The sequence below is a fragment of the Falco rusticolus genome, chromosome 3 (assembly GCF_015220075.1).
Source record: "Falco rusticolus isolate bFalRus1 chromosome 3, bFalRus1.pri, whole genome shotgun sequence".
Lineage (NCBI taxonomy): Eukaryota > Metazoa > Chordata > Aves > Falconiformes > Falconidae > Falco > Falco rusticolus.
The window spans coordinates 50,736,494-50,754,431 of NC_051189.1; the positions used below are offsets into that span (position 1 = coordinate 50,736,494).

General features: G+C 41.1%; 1 protein-coding gene across 11 annotated transcripts in view; it reads right to left on the reverse strand.

The window, feature by feature from the left end:
• DTNA (dystrobrevin alpha) overlaps positions 1–17,938 on the reverse strand; it is a 234,311-nt gene that overhangs the window by 50,317 nt on the left and 166,056 nt on the right. For all 11 annotated transcript variants that reach the window (XM_037380456.1, XM_037380454.1, XM_037380457.1 and 8 more), the window contains exons 5-9: positions 13,501–13,586; positions 11,789–11,943; positions 7,265–7,370; positions 4,631–4,797; positions 2,016–2,140 (exon numbers count right to left, since the gene is read on the reverse strand). In XM_037380456.1, the coding sequence (XP_037236353.1) occupies positions 2,016–2,140; positions 4,631–4,797; positions 7,265–7,370; positions 11,789–11,943; positions 13,501–13,586 (639 nt within the window). The remainder of the gene's footprint in view (positions 1–2,015; positions 2,141–4,630; positions 4,798–7,264; positions 7,371–11,788; positions 11,944–13,500; positions 13,587–17,938) is intronic.

Here is a 17,938-nt window from a genome sequence, read left to right on the forward strand (position 1 = left end):
CTTTTTGCCTGGATGCCTGCCCAGAGCTGTTTCTCTCAACTTCCATTATGTTTAAAAATAAAAATCACATCAGTGAGAAGATATTCTCAATGATGTACTGTAGCATATCTCTCCCCTCAGTTAGTTTATGTGATTTATGCCGTAGATCATGCTACCTCCACACTTACAGGTTTTTCACTCATGTATCATTATAGCCAATATATATTGTTAAGTTATATTGCCTTCAATCTATGAATAAAGAGAAACTCTATAATAAATCAAAATAGATGGTGGTTTGTTCTCACATGTAATCACTCTAAATTATGTCTGTATAGTTAGGAAGAAGGGAAGGTGTTAATTTCACAGCAAAGATTTAAAACAGATCCTGCTTAACTATGGTACCTTCCCCTTGCCTTGCCTAAATGCATTTAATCCATTCACAGTAGCCTGGTTTTCATTATCCATTATCTCCTGACATAACCCCCGGCATTTGAAGGCCTCCAGCCAACAGGGAACATAGGCTTCTCTTTCAGTGTCATGCTCCCTGCCTCTTTCCATTTCTCTTAAGGATGGCCAAATTCTGCCTTGTGGAATTACCACTGACTTGCCAGCAGGGCCAGGCTTTTATACCACGCAGAGCAGCAGGGCAGCTCAGCAGATCCAACTCCACATGATTTCTTCCAAAGAACAACATCCTCGCATTACACCCCCATGAAGAGGTGCAGGGGTTTTAACTGACAGTTGAGTGTAACAGGGATTTGGCACTACGTTTTTGTCAGAGGCACCTTGTGTCTGAAGACCAGAGCACTCTTTTACGCCTTGAGAAAGTTCTGCTGTAACCACATGAGGAGGACGATGAGGATAATTTACCCTTAAAATGTCAGGTAGGTTAGATGAATTTTCCAGGTGTCACACAGCCCACGATGGTCAGTGTGCACTTGCCCTTAAGGATGCTACGTGCAAACATTTGGTACTGACAAAAGTAAGTATGTATAATAATTACAGAAAAGAACAGTTCCAGCAGCCAGTAACACAGATATGCAGCAGGCAAATGCAATTTTAATGACTGCTGCCTTAAGTGCTTCAGTCAGGGCCCCTGGGAAGATCATTAAGAAAGATATTTTCTTAAGAAATGTATCAGAATAAGACAAGTACTTTAAAGACAGGGGTTTTGGAATAATTTTTCCAAGTTAATTTCTTTTTAACTTTCCTCCAACCAATGCCTTGATTTTCACTGAATTCTATGGAAAACCTAACTTTATTTTTCTTTTCAGGACTCAGGAAGCAAAGGTAAACCACATTGATACATGAGAATATCTGAGCAACTCCCACTATGGACGGTGGACATGCTTCAGAAAAAAAAATAATCCAGTGATAATTTCCCCACCCTGCACAAATACGTTTTCTCTCTGCTTTGAGCTTCTTGACTCCTGCAGAGAAAAAGTAATGACACAAACTACTATACCAAAAAATAATTTTGCTTTCCCAAAATATCAGAACGTAAAAATAATAGCCTGTCTTCCAGTGACTTGGCAATTAAAAACACACTTCTTATGCAGACTCATATAACTCTTTAGGGCCGGGTGAAGCCACGGTTGCACTAAAGTCAGTGAGAACTGACACTGATTTCAACAAAATTGGTCAGACTTCACTTGTCATGCCTTGTGTCAAGGCATACCTGTGATACACTGAAGCTGAGAGTCTCTAGATGACAAAACTAATGTTCTCAGCATGAATACATCCCAAAGTGCTGAAACTATGAAATTGCATGGATAGCTTTTGAGGATAATGGGGACATCACAAAATTGCATCCCAGTATTTGGCTATATGTACATATCCCGCTGCCTCTTCAAGTGAAGTCACGCCAAAAGAACATTTTTATACTAAATACCCCTATCAGCAAATTTGCACTTGAGATGCATTTAGTTTGATATGCCACAGCTGCCTCCCGTTTTGTTCAGAGCTACAGCATCTACACTTGGTGCAAGCAACTCCTACAACAAAGCTTACTTTCTCTACAGCACACAGATACTTACACAATATGAGCCAGGTTTAGAGGTTTTTCAGGCTGGTCAGGGAACATTGGGTGTAAAGGTTCACGGCTGGAAGCACAGCTTAAAGACTTGCTAAGTGCATTAGTTAGCTTCTTAGCAGGTGATTTCTGGGAGGAACAAGGAAGGTAGAGGTAATCTGGACAAGTAAGGTACATACTGTTTCTGCTATAGGAAGCACAAAACAGGAAGCTCTACAGCTTATATACCTATTGACTGACAGCCCCCTTACCCCACTCCCACCCTGAGAATCTGGTAAGGCGAAGTCTGCTTTACTGCTCGGTTTGGAGGAAAGATTACCCTTACCTTCAGGGGCCTTCAGAGTAGGCTCAGCGGGTATATCTATATGGGCAGATGCAGTTGCAATAGCTTCTTTGCAATGCCGCGCTCAGGCAGTATTGAATGAAGGACAGCACAAAGGTAGTGTCTTCTGGACTGGAGCTGGCTTGTAACTCGCCATCTTGGGCGTGCAAGCGGAGCAAATCTGTGTATGCCTGCCCATATAGATACATGTATGGGACACCTTTTCCCTCCTAGTTGTGGGCCAGGCACAAGGCTGCTGTATTCTTTCTCCTTGCTAGTATTTCCCTCCTCAGCTCCAGCACCCTGTACTGTTTAGGTACTGTCATAAAGCTCCTCTTCCACCTCCTGTGGCTGCTGCAGCCCCTGCCACACCAGGGAATGGGAAATTTGAGATGTGCGTGGTGAGAACTGCCCCACCATGCCACGGTGACCGCATGCCAGAAGAGGCTGACCTACTGTCATGAAAAGATGGAAAGGCTCCGCACGGAAAGCATGCTTGTCACCCTGAAATCCCATCAGTGACTCTAAAAAATAAACCCACCAGTATTTTCTGCTTTCTAGTTTTGTTCAGACGCTCGCTGCAGTTGAACACGTTCCTAAGGAAGGAAGGGCTTGGAGTTCAAAGGTGTCTTTTAGGCTGTGTGAGAGATTCTCAGGGAATCCAACTCACCTCTCTGTGATTCAGCTTTTCTGCCAGTGAAACAGGGGTAGGGATCCTTACACTGTCCCCTCCCCCCACATCACAGCTCTGCATGCTGAAATTTAAAAAGCCTTTTGAAAATTAACAGCAGTGGCATTGTATTTGTGCACACACATGCTGCGTTGACTTAAGACTGTAATCAAGATAATAATGAAGTATTTTTATTGCAGAAATCCAACATAAGTATGTGAAGTTCAGGCTTTCTCTCTTTCATTATAAATGCAATTTCACTCTGAATTGAGAGCGGCTGACATCCGCTGCACCCATGAACTCCTCCAATCTGCATACGGAGCTCGATATGGATGCATTATTGAGAATGCTAACCAGGTTTGAATAAATGCTAATGAACGCTACAAAAAGGCTATTTCAAACTTGAAGCAAAACATTTGTTTCTGACAAGGAAACATTTGAAACCACTAGACACCTAGTCATGTTTTTGTCTTCTCCTGAACAGAAATATTAAGTTTTCCAATTACTTCCTACCTATAATTACAGTACCCTGGCTACAGCAGATATTATTTTATAGCACAAGTTGCTGTTAGCAATGGAGTCAGAGCTACATACCTGGCACTCTCCTATTCAGAGACTAAAATCTAAGCCATTCCTATCTATACAACAAGCAGCAATTAGGACCCACAAAAACAATTACAGATCCAGATCTGCCGGGATGTAGCACAGGCCCCTGTGACTGGCATACAGAGCAAACCATGTCAAATTTAACCCTTGCCTGCTCCATCAACAGAAAAACAGACATTTAAAAAGTGTTAAGCTTCATAACTTTGTTAAAAAATACGCACAAAGTGCTTCACAAACATGAGCATTTACTATATGCATAAATTTCTTTTTCTTGTAACAATATATTTTTGTAATATTTAAGATTAGTTAGGATTTTTCTACTGGTCTCTGGATTTGAACCCTGAAGGACTGGGGTGCTCCGTGACCAACAGAATCTGTTGGGGCTTTGCTCCTGTCCATGGAGAGCTTAGCCCCCAGGTCTGATGCCCTTCAGAGAAGGTTAATGTAGCTGTTGATACTTCTCTTTCAGCTTAGAAAAAGCACTGAATTATTTTAAGAACAAAAAGGCTGAAATGTGTTTTTCTCTATCGTAAACACTACTGTGGATCTAAGCCTGTGACCATGCTTATATCTACAGTGCCAGGACCATCCCAAATGCTACGCATATGCTGCAGCCACTCAACTGAAAATATTGATGAATGAGCCTCAAGTATTCGTCATTTCATTTACACATAGCCAAACAGAACAAGCCAATGATGATTTTACCGTAAGTCCTGTGGGAACAGGAGAAGCTGCCGTGAGCCTGGTGCTCTGCTGCCAGCCCCTCCTGCGCTGCCCTCGCTGCAGCACGCACCGTCACAGGCACCCCAGATCCTCACCCAGAAAAGACCATTCCCACCTCTGTGCTCTCCCGATGGCTCCCAAGACCAGAGCCTCCCTGACAGGGTTGCCAATCCGAACCAGCGGCACAGCTCCCAGCCTCCCTGTGCCAGATGGCTGCCCCGAGCTGTGGCCGGGGGCTTCTCCACCAGCTGGAGGGCAAAGCAGTCTGCAGCGAGGCGAGGCGTGAGCTTTCCCTTACCCATGACGTGTACTCTTTCATTTGGTGCTGGTTGCTGTGGGAACCGCTGGCATGGCCCCTCCAGAAGCAGTCCTGACAGAGCTGGTAATTGTGACACTGCTGGCAGCGGTAGCGAAACCCCATCATGCTCTCGCTGTGGCAGTAGGAACACTCGACGGGGTGGAAGACTGCAGGAGAAAGACACACTGAGCCATAAACCAAAGCAAAGAAACCCCCAGCAAAAGAACATGGACAAAGCCCTGAACTGAAGGGCAAGTCCCTTTGTTTCTAGCCATCTGCAGCTTTGACCTGTGACAACTCAAGTAGCCATGCAGCAACCCATGCTAAGCCATGGGCAACGCCTCCAACTTGGGCACCAAACCCTTCACCACCTCTGAGCTGATGCCTGCACCTCCTCCTTGCAGCAGCAAAAAACGTGCTCAGTGTCTAACACAATACATGATAAGAGTAAATTCATACATGGGAAAAATCCACTGCACCCTTCAGCTGCGTTACTGGTTACTGGGGGAAGCTGAATGTTTTGCTGTGCTGTGAGGAGCTAAAGTGATGTGTCTTGGAGGAAATGTCACATTCAGCTGTCTCATTACTGGAAGCACAAAAGTGTACTTAGGCATGTCATTGTCTCTTAATTACTGCTGTCTCATCTGTACCACTGGCATCATTTAGATACCTATAAATGGAGTTGAACACTTAGCTTTGGATGCCCAGATTTGGAAAGCTGGCCATCGAAGGGACCCACGTGGTCCTGTTTTCTGTTCCACTCAGAAGCAGATAGTAACGAGGATGCAAATCACTGAGCACGCTAAGGCACCAATCAAGACATTCTGAAGCCCCTTTCCAGCAATACTGCTATTTCTGTTCCTCTCTCCTCACTACAGCACGTACCCGATTTACCACGGAGTACTGAACATCTCCCTGTTCCCAGGCACCTTCTGCTTTTCTGTCATAAGGTTCAGTCTGGGAAGATTTGGATCAGTGCTGAGTGTATCAGGGTTTTAGTTCCTTGCCAGAATTTTGCAGGAGGAAGGGCTAGCGCTCCAGGCTGGGAAACAGTGAGAAACTGGTGAGGGACAGGGATGGATGACAAGAGCTTGAGGAAGGTGGGGAAGATAGGTGGCTCTGTAGCCAAAAAGGACTTGGGAACACCACCCTACCCACCTTGGTGCCTTTCAGTGGAAAAGGGATTTATTTAGTACAAGAATATGTACCACTTCCTCTTTCTCCTTTTATCACCAAAAAATGTCTGCACACCTCTCCTTCCACACACCACCACCCCCCCCCCCATTTTCTTGTAGGAAATATGGTATAAATACTTTTATTGCCTAACAAAATAAATGCATATGATCTTTTCTTCCACCTGCCCCGCCCCCTTCTTTTTCCCTGCAGCATCCCAAAGCTTCAGTTACGCTAGAGGTAAACTTTCAAGGGAGCAACAAATTAGGAATATTCAACAAGCCCCCTACACAATAACCTCTGAAGCGTACTACTGGGTTGGAAAATTGTTTACAAAAAGTCTATTTATCTGGCTAAATTAATAATTAATTTTTTTGGTATAAACTTTCTCCATTTTTAAATCTTCCTTTTTCTAGATTTAAAGTGTTGGAATAATGACCCTCAGCATCATTGCTTCCTGCTGATCATAAGCAAGACATGCCACATTAGGAACAAGCAGACAGTAAAAAGGCATTTCTTGTCTCATGTTTTTTTCTATTGTCAGTGCTGTTTGTTCTGGACAGCAGAAACTGGCTGCATTGGAGCCGGTGAACTCCTCCAGAACTACATGAGGAACTGTACAGAGTTTGTCAGAGGCAATTTGTTGGTACACACAGTGAGATGAGATGCACAAATTTTCTAGCTCTGCTCCTGCACCTTCAGTGTGGCAGCACCTTCTACAAAAACAGTGTATGAAGGGTTTGGCTGGAGGACCACGTCTGTGAGTCTGTGATCTCTTCTGCAGGCTGGAAGCTGGAAGGCTGACAAAGATATTGCTGTCCAGGGACAAGCAACATCCACTGTACAATAATCAAATTGAGTTGATCTTCATGGTCCCTTCCTGTCTTAAAATCTGTGATCTACTCATTTGGGGGATAGACTACCCTTGAAGAGAAAGAGGCATCTCACAGTTCAATCCTGATCTTCCACACAAACAAATGATAAGGACAAATCCGGAACTTTCTTTTCAGTGTATACCCTCTGGCAGCGTAGGCTTAGGAAGAGATCCTTCATATGGACCTTTTGGCTGGTATTTTGCACTGCACTGGACATCTTCTGCCAAGAATATTGCATGAACGGAAAATGCCAAGCTGTTTCTTCTCTGCTGCCGTATGTCATAGCTAATAAAAGTTGTGGCATCAATAGTTTACCAAATGTGTGTGAATGGATCAAGTCCTATCGCTCTCTGCTTATCCAGAGCACAGGAGGAGTGGACATTTCCTGAACCTAGCAAAAATTAAGCCACGTTCCTGGCCAAATGACCAACATGATTCTTTAAAGGTTTTACCCAGGACTGTAAAAATAGCACAGGGAGTCAATGAACCCAGTACAGTAACTCCTACAAAACCATCTACAGAGGGAGAAAATTATCACACAAAAGTTTACTTTTGTAACTGGATTTTGGCCGAAGCTCTTACTTACCATTTTCAACGTTTGCCAGTCGATGCAGAAGTGGTAACCACACTAGACACTGTGGCGGGGGATCAGACATGAGAGTATCCAAGAAAGTGTTTAATGTGACTTTTTTCTGCTCAAACAAGCAAACAAACAAGCACAAAGAATCAGTAATTAGACACATCAAAATGATTTTATCTTGTCCTTACAGAAACACTGGGAGTAAGTTTCAGACACTGTTTGCTTGTAGCCTGGGTTTGCTAAAAAGAAGTGATACTAGCAAAGCTTTTCTGGACTATTTTTGACAGTGACAATGTATACTACGGATGACTAGCAGTCCTTCTCACAAGGCTGGGTTGGAGACACCTAGCTCCCACTCACTTCAAAACTCTCTTCTAAAGTCATTGCCTGAAGATGATCTGTGAATAAGGTTGGTATTCAGCTCTTCATGTTTTCATGTGTTTTGAGTACTGCATAATGAGCAAAGTGCATGTCGGGTATCACTCTGTATTATCAATTTCCACACGAGAAGTCACTGCAGAGAACGACTGACAGTACTCCAACAAAGAAAATGAAAGAAAATAATGACAAGGGAGTATACTTTCAAAATAAATAGAGGGTAAGGACAGACCATCACAGGCAATTGTGTTACTGTGATTTAAGGACCTATGCCTGTCTGTTGAGTGATGGCAACTAGTTATGGGTGAGCTCTGATTGTGGGGTGTTGTGTTTGCATACACTCAGGGTCTGCAACTGTTCCTAAACCCTCAACACCTGCAAGCACTTAAAGATTTGTGTCCCTTTATTTTCAAAGGGATTTAAATTCTAAAATATCCTTGTTGATTTTAAAAACACAACTTAGGGCCTTCTGTTTCTTAGGCGTCTGGAAAAAGTCATCACAAATCTTAGTTCACTTGTTTCTTCAGACCTGCAGGTGATATTTCAGTCTGACATATCTCCACCATAAATACCTGCTCTTTCCTGCATAGTATACCAGCTACGTAAGTGTTCACTGAAGTACCTACTGGGTGGTCAAGGACAGAGAGTCCTTAAGAAATCAGCAACTGAACCTTCCTTTAGACTAAAATTAAGATGCAAAAATATTGAGCCCTGTTGAGAACGTGTGCCGATATAATTTACAGACTTACATATTTAAGTAGCATCCCCATATCCAAAGGGATTGCTAAATTTTCATATCTGATTGCATAAGCTACTGCTTTAACTTGCTAAATAACTGTGGTTACCCCATGAGGAAGCAAAACAGCAGCTATGCAGTGACATGTATCATCTCTGCGTGTTGTGGAATGCTTTTAAGAGCTGAGATTTCCAGATGGAGTGTCTGTGCTGCATTTCTATACAATTGCCACCAGATGTAAAGAAAATCATTGTTTCTCTTATATACTGAGTGATCAATGGAAAACACCTCACTCTGTAACAGTCTCAGGGCTGAAATATTGCAAGATATTGGGAAATATATAAAGATATTTGTCCCTAGGAGAAGAGAATATACTTCAGACTAGTTGTGAAAATGGTCTTGATTCTTTAATGAACAGAAATAGCTAGAATATGAGCTCTAAATCTCATTAAAATACTATCTTTTCCCACAATACCTGCAGTATGAAAGTCCAATCAAACAGCTGCCACCTGCTTGTTGCACGAATGATCTTCCCACCCACGGAGAATGGATAACCACCTCCCAAATAGGCATCCTATGCTATAAGCACCAGCTCACAGAAAAGGACCTTTCTTTTGGAGATCTGCTGTGTATGTTTGGCATGGCTTTGCTGACCAATGCCACCGGCAGATGTCTGTGTTGTCTGCAGCAGAACTGAGAACAGGAGGAAAAAAGGGAGAATGAAGTCTAGGAAAAGAAGGGTCTTCCAGTGCCCCATACTGCAGAGCTGAGTAGCCTTAAGTCTTCTCTCTGCTCTTGAAGGCAGATAAGTTGGCAGCAAACACACAACTGGTCTAAACAAGCAAATAGATGGGGAGACAAGAACAGCTCTTCCACAATGCAGTAGGCTTTTGAATGCAGGTATAATTTAAAACCTGATTTGCACCAAATAAAGCAACTCAGCTTCACTGACAGCTTTATGGCCAAACTCCTCTGGAGGCCACTGATTTTATGGATTAGAGAGAGCAGTGTCCCTTAAAAGGACACCAACAGAGCAACTTACATACATTTTAAAAGGCGTATTTTCCTCTCACTTTTTTTTTTTCTTTTTCTTTTTTCCAGCTGCTGGGAAAGTTGAAACCGAAAACTGTTTTCTAAATATATACTACATGCAGATGGAGTCTAGGTTTGTGGAATAACACTTAGCTAAGTGCTAAGAAAATGAAGTTAGTGCCTATCTTTTTAGTTTGGGATAAAAGAAAGAGAACTGAAAAGTGTTTTTTGTAATAATAGCAATAGTATAACTTAACAATAATCCTACCTATGGGGGAAAGCGGTGGCAATAAAACTCCTTTTTGAGCCACAGATTTGTATTCTGCAATATTAAGTCACTTGTTCTGGCATTTCTGTTCCATAATTTTGCTGCTGAGGAAATACTGTTGTTTCTATTTTGAACAGTCATTCAATCTAGCGGTGGTTCACAGACAGAGGAAAATACATGGTTTGATCAAGTAAACCAGTACAACGGGGAACAATAAAACATTTCTACAATAGGAAAAATCCTTTCAGATGCAAGTCGAAATGGATTTGACACCGTGAGCAGAAGATCATTCCCAGAATTTTTTCTTTCTCTGAAATTGAGAAATCTATATATCAGGGGGCTGAAAGGCTTCTGGTAAGTAAAAGTGATCCATACTGAGAACAACAGAGTGTGCCCAACATCCCAAGGTATCGACTTTTGGTAACACTAAGTGCAGCCTAAGAGAGTGAAAGAACAACCTATAGTGTAACTAAGACTGTAAACATTATTTATCATAATATCATAGGGATATGTTGTTTTGAGCCTTATTTCAAAACTCCAGTTCATCCCTAGTGAGGACATAATGAGAATTACATAAAGTAAATTTAAGTGAAATATTAGACCAGATTACAAGAGCACTTGGCTGCCTATGGATGCAAAACAGCAGCTTTGTAAATCTGCTCTGTACCTGCGTCACTCAGAGAGCTAACCCTCATTAGCTGTAAGTGGAGATTGTGAACAAAACCATCTCATGCCTGTTTGGAGACACTGCTTCTTCAAGTACCTTAGTACATCTGGTCCACTCATTTGCATGCAATGTCAATGAAAGCGCCATTTCTGATGCCTTCTCAAATAGAAAATGAGGCCTGAATGACATTTTTTCATGAAAGGAAATTGCTTTTTTCATCTTTAATAACAGCATGTCCAAGATGCAAAGCTTGAATGCCCTGTTGCCATGCAAGAGCACTCAGTTTATTACTTCAACACCAAACTACCAAAAGTCACTTCACTGTAAATTCTTATAAGATGAAGTGCTGTCTTAAGCCTTCCTCTGTGAAGCAAGACTAGTTGACACATGCAAACATTGTCATGTAAAATGATTTGGGAGATGATTCAATAGACTAATTTCAACAATGCCTTTCAGTTGACTGGAGTCCCTATTGATCAGTGATGAAACTAAGGGAAAACAAAAAATGAGACTCTGTTTTACACGAAAATGACACTACTCCTGCTCCATTCAATTTATTTGTTCAATGGTATTCAGTTAGCGTATGGAAAGACAAACAGCAGGAAAATACCACTTTATTTGCAACATTTTCCTGGTTTCTGCATCTTCCCCTACTTTATATTTACGGAATTATACAGTGTGATGTGGGGCAAGAGCCAGAAGAATTCTCTTTCTCCATTGGAGGAGTCGACCACCAGCCCCAGTTATGGGATCTTTTGAAGTGCTAGGTGATAGCGGCAGCCAATGTACTGTACTCAGTGCACCTAGAGTCTGGTGAGTTGTGGAAAAATCTCATATTTTCTTTATGATAAATTCATTGCTTTCCTGACCCTATCTCATTGACGTTATCCGTAAGAGACTAGGAATCTCCTAATACCTACTGACTCCCATTTTCAAAAAAGGTTTAAAGCAATTTTCTTCTCACTCGTAAACTTCTTGTTTACACCATCACTTGGAAAACATGTAGCTTGATTTTTTGGTAGGAGTTGAGCTTTGCATGGAGAAGTTAAAGTCTCATATATGCTTATAGCAACAAGAACTAACTGGAGTGAAGAATTGCATGTCTTGGGGTATTAATATCACCTAAATGTAAGTATCTAACTTAGGTGCTTAAATTACGAAGCTAGTCTCCTCAGGTTCCCTAATTTAGGAACATGTAAATTAAGATCCTGCTCTCTATTACTTTTTGACTCTCTTACTCCTCCATGGTTTTACGGAGAACCTATAAAGACTAGCTTCCTATTGAATGCACCTAACCTACATGCCAGAAATTAGCAAAGTGGACCCCTCCTCCACACAGCCATGTGCTTCCTGGGCAAATACGCACATATATTAAGAAAGGAATGAAGTCTTAGCCTGTTCAGAGGGGTTATTGAGATCCTGTATCTAGGATGCTCACTCTTCATTTACCTGTTGTGAGAAACAGGATTTTGCTGATTGCTCAGTATAACCAAATGAAGGCCCTTCGAAAACGGCTGTGGGCAGCTTGAGAACCTCCCGCAGAAACATGTCATATCTGCCATAAACCATCACTCCACTGGAGTCAGAAATCATTGAGAAAATATCTGAGGGGGGAAAAGACAAGAAAAGCTTCAGTAAAGAGCTACAGATATGGTCTGAATTCAGCATCGTCTGACTTGAACTTGAAGTGCTAAACAACATGTTCTTCTTACGGAAACCTCCACTGTTACTGCATCCTTAATTATAATCTTTCTCAACAGAAAACAAAGTGAATCATTTACATATTTAAAAGTAGCCGAATTTATTACTAAAATATTCCAGCTTTTTTTTCATTGTGTGTGGCCATTTTTTAAAGTGAAGTCTGATGGATGGCATGAGGCAGTAATTTAATCAGATAAGAAGGATCTGATTTGACAAGATGTGCAACATCAGCTTTTTCCCTGCTGCCAGCTTACCATGTCAGATCTGTATCTTGACAATGAGTTCATTAAGTCAGTTATTATTGTTTTGGACACACAAAGCACTGAAGGTCTTTCAAATGCATAACTTTTCACTCTTCTTTTTTCTCTTTTTTGTTCATGTATAAAAATATTGTAGTCTTATTATTGCAGAGCTGCATGTTTCTATGCCTTTACTTTCTCCCTTGTTTAAAATTATCCTAAGCTTAGCAATGGATAATAGACCAAGGAAAATCTCTCATTTTTCAGGCTGTCACGTCAGCTGCTTCATTTCCAGGAACCTGGAAGGGAAATTCTGACAACAGGACCCTGGGACTGCTGACCCAAAAAATCAGCATCGTACTCCAACCTTCCACTGGATGGATCCTGCTGATATTCTTAAAGCATCCTAGGGAACAAACAGTGTTCAATTTATAACGGTGTTCATATATAATTTATAATTTAAATTCAGTTTGCATTTGAGTTTCTACATAGAAATAATATATTAAAAATGGCACCAAATCCAGAAGACTAAATTAGCACCTGGGATTTCTACTTGTCTGCTCTAATCAACAACAATTTTTAAACTCAGTTTTCTTTGGCTGTGGTAGAAGGCTCAGAGGAAACTGAAGGTTGACATTAATCTTTTGGTCGAAAAGTCTGGAAAATAGTGTTTTTAACCTGAACTACCGACATCATAGCACTAAAGAGAATGCCTTTCTTTGCAGCTACAAGTAAACTATGCCTTGGCTATTGGGGAACTGGGAATAAATCCTGTGAAATGAGAATCTATTCTTCAAAGTAGAATGCATTAGTATATACCCTATGGGAAGAAATAAAAATAGTGCATAAATATATTGTACTTCTACATGTGAAGAGAGAGATGTCACTAAAATGAAGTTTGAAGAAATTGCTAAATGATGTTTCATGATGTTGAACATTTGAGACACTTAGCTGTACTCTGAATTCAATCATCCCAAAGGAAAAAAAGAATAACCCACCAATCAGAACTTCAATATATGCAATCTGGCTTCAAAAATAACAAAGTCCAGTGTGAGGTTCAGCCAAATGTTTAGCGGGACTTACTTGGAGAGATATATAGTGCAATTCCCAAACCCAGCCATGAAACTATAACTTATCCTAATTCCCTCTTCTTCTATGTGCACTGTTATCCTTCCAAGTACAACAATGATTAACAGGTAAATTAACACCCAAAAGACTTACATCTTAATTTGTCCATGATCTTTCCTCCACAAAGGGTTGCCAAGGCCATTTTTACAGCAAAAACGGAAATTTTACCATGTCCTTCCCTGTTCAAAAGTAGAAAGTAGACATTTTATATCCATTTTATAATATGGACCTCTTTCCATTTAAAATGTATATCATGGACATGACATGCACAGTATATGAGAATTGACATACAAAGAAATAACAAACTTTAAAATCAAAGTTTGTTTTGCTGGAACACACATCAGTACATTGGTCTGTAAAGATCTCAGAACAGATTTATTGTGTATATGAAGCTCAGTATTAAACTGTTTATCTCATTATAGACTAAGGCAATGATTATTACTGCTATTTGTGCTACAGTAGCACTGGAAAACACCTATCACACTCGTGATCTCCCTATACCCTAAGTGCACTGTGCATCTTCTGTCCCCAGAAGACCGCGAGTAAGTGCAAAAATCAATGCAGGGAATGCATGTGTAAAAGCAGAAAGGGCTCACATGATTGCATAAGCTGCATATTATACCTGTTAGCAAGTCGTGACAATTGCCTTTTAAATGATTCACCAGAACCCTATGAACCTTTAAGAATGACTCTGCTGAAAAATGGGGAATACACCGGCATCCACAGCAAGCGCAGGACATTTGTTGTGAGATGTGGAAGAGTTCTGTCCCTGGTTTGTTCAAGCGGAGGCCATGTCTGGTGCTCTATTGTCAACTTGAAATGCATAATGTATTAAACCCCAAATGCACACAGGAGTATGCCTTGGGGCAAAAAGACATAGTTTTTTCTGTAAATCCAGTCACTTTCAGGTAAAAACAAAAGACTTTTTTTTTTCTTCCTGAAAGGGTCAGACCATATACTGCACTTTCAGGACGCTGTGTTCACCTTTAGCCGTTGTCAGCTCTTCCTTCAACTGCCTTGAAGCACACAATGGCTTAACTTTATTGCTCCTCTTGCTGTCCTCATTCTCCTTCTACAGTCATGATGGTTCCCATTGATTACCTGCCATTATATAAACCTTGGTGTCTTCGAGCTGCATGAGTAATACATGACTTCACACACTGCAAGGCACTCTTAGCTCCTAAAAGACCAATCCCTCCACTTTAGGCAAAACCAAGTCCAGCATTGACAGGAATGGCTGAACAAAAATGCTGCAATGTTCAGTCCCTTTCCAAAGACGAGCATGAACATGCTCTTCTAAGTTCATCTGCTTTTTAATGTTTGTTTTTTTGGCATCTGTCGTGGTTTAACCCCAGCTGGCAACTAAGTACCACACCGCTGCTTGCTCACTCTGCCCCCCATCCACACCCAAGTGGGATGGGGAGGAGAACCAGAAAATGGTAAATCCTGTGGGTTGCGATTGAACAGTTTAAGAATTGAAGTAAAACTAATAACAACAACAATAATAATTGTAATGAAGAGGAGAGGGACAGAGAGAAATACAACCCAAGGGAAAAAAACCAAGTGACACACAATATAACTGCTCACCACCTGCTGACCGATGCCCAGACAGTCCCTGAGCAGTGATCAGCAGCTCCTGGCCGACTCCGCCAGTTTATATACTGAGCATGGCGTTATATGGTATGGAATATCCCTTTGGCCAGTTTGGGTCACCTGTCCTGGCTGTGTCCTCTCTCAATTTCCCGTGCCCCTCCAGCCCTCCCGCTGGCAGGGCCCAAGGAACGGTAAAGTCCTTGACTCAGTATAAACATTACCTGGCAACAACTAAAACCATTGTGTGTTATCAGCATTATTCGCACACTAAATCTAACACACGGCACTGCACCAGCTACTAAAAAGAAAATTAACTCTGTCCCAGACAAAATCAGGACAATGTCCAAATGGTGAAATGTGTTTTTTCTTGGAATTCTCAGTCTTACTATAAGTCAGTAAGAGTCCACAGTTGCACCGGAGCAACTTTTATCTGTCATCCAAACACCTTAGCATTACTTAATAGCTTCCCATATGCCTGTTTAATGACATCAGTGGGAACACATTGTCATCATGATTTAAAAAAAGAGACAGTCAGCCAGTATTTGTGAGCTGAGCAAAACGGCACCCGTTCCTCCTTCTAAATTCTACTGACAGGGCTAATGATGGTACCAGATAATAAAAAATTTGCATCATTTTTTGAAAGTGGGGTTTCTATGACCTTCAGTCTTTACTCTGTCAGGGAATATTATGTTTATAAGAGATTTCCTGTTAAAATATATGTAATTACGTCTTACATAAGATAGCCCAACTGCAATAGCAATATATAGAAATCTAGCTCTTCATCAATATTTCTGTTTCACTCTGTTGATTATCACTCATAACTCAAATGAAGAAAATTGTGTTTGATCAGAATTAAAAGATAAGCTGATCCTGGAAAGACACAGAGCCTGTGACTGTGTCTCCCTGCTAACCCCAAACCAGACTAATACAGTAATATATACATACACAGTAGACATGAATGGTATATCAGTACGTTAAAGATGTTACATGCTGGCTTTTGTGCATTTTCTTTTTCACTACATTGTGTTCTCTTTGACTGGCTTTATAAGATTAAAATCACAGTATAGGAATTTCCAGTCTTCTGTATTTCTGTCCTTTGTTGATTGGATTCTAATTTGTGTAAACCAGGACCTAGCATTGCTACAAAAATTGGTCACTTTGTGGTCTTTTTGTGGCTGCTACCCTTTAAACCTTTGGGATTCTCCTGCACTGTTTCATCACGAGTTTTTCACCTGCCTTTAAAAGAGCTGTTATACTTAAGAAAAGTAAATGCTAAGTGGAAGCAATGGCATTATGAAGAAGCTATGGAAGAATCAGAGGAAAAACTAAAGCCCATGTGGAAGTGCTTCAGATTTACATTATTCTTCCCAGTAGGTTTAGTTACATTTACTAATAGGATTATATTCTTGAATGGCAGACACATATCAAATCGCCTTCAGCTTTCTACCCCAGAGCTATCAGCTTTTCCCATACTCAGTTATGGAACGGAAAAAAGAAAAGATTTAATTTATCTTTTCAGTCTCTCCATTTGAATTGATTAGTTTTGACACTGTATTTTGTATCGGTCATTTGTATTCATAAAGGCATCACTACAGCCAGTACAAATTCAGTTTGCCCTCCAAATATATATGTCTCTGTGTATTTGTGTGTGTACATATACACACATGCATATATAAATATACATGACTGATGAACTGACAGGATAATGGGGCCCAAGACCTGCCAATATCATTTGGATCCAGAAGTGCCCTAAGCCATGTCTAAGCACTACAGATGCCCTCGACTGGCAGCACTGGGGCATCACAGTGTTTGCCTGGTAAAAGCAAATGCTGAAGCAGTGGCTCACAGCAGCGTGAAGATCTCTATTGTAAAGTCAGTGCTCCCTCAAGCTTTAGGCTGGCTAATGCAAAGAGTGGGAACAGGAGAGGACAGAAAATATTTTGATTTTATATAGCACCTCTCTTACTGAGATTACTCTTCAGATCCCTACAGAAAAGCACTAAAAGCATGATATGAAGGAGGATAAACTTCTTACGTCTGCAGTATTACGTTGTTGTTGATGGTGCCATATACAGAGTAAAATATGCTGAACAACTCAGGGGTTCTCAACAACACTAGGGTGGAAATTCATCACGTATTGTACTTTTGGTAAGAAGCACTAAGTTGTCCCTGCCCATAACAGGGGGGGTGGACTAGATGATCTTCAAAGGTCCCTTCCAACCCAAACCATTCTGTGATTCTGTTTATTGGTGATGCTAAAAGCAAACCTTGAAGCTGATGTGCACTTAGCGACAACACAGGATGGAGTACCTAGGAAAGGGAATGAAGTCCAGGGCTTAAGGTTATCTCCTATGGCTTGGGGAAAAAAGGGCGAAAAATAATACATTATTTTAGACACCAGAGCAGAGGGTTTCTTCCTCAAATTTGTGGCTGCTGAGACAGACAGACTCTTCCCCAGAGCAAGGAAGCCCCACAGACTGCCTGGTAAAATCCACACACCATAAGGGGCTAAGTACAGCTCCAGGGCTGAATTTGCCTTTCAGGTCAGCAAGAAGAGCAGTACCAAATGGATGATGCCGACTTTTGTCAGGATCTGCAGTAGTACTCACACTGAGACAGCCATATGGTGGGGAAAGCTATAAAGAAATTACAACACATCTTTCGAAATAGCAAATGTGTCCCATGAAATGGACATCGAGAAAATAGGATTCTTCTCATTAACTAGAAATGAAGTGGTGTTCCCCTAACACTTTAAATTATCTTTTCCAAAAGTAATGAAACTCCTTTGGTCTTGTGGGCCTCCTACTGCCCACCTTAATCAGAGCAGCCAATTCTGAAATGTCAGAGGCTGTAATTAAAAATTCCTATTTTCACAAACAGGTTTCAGAGAGGAAATTTTATTGGAATCAAGCAAAATTCTTTCATTTAGAAGAGCAAA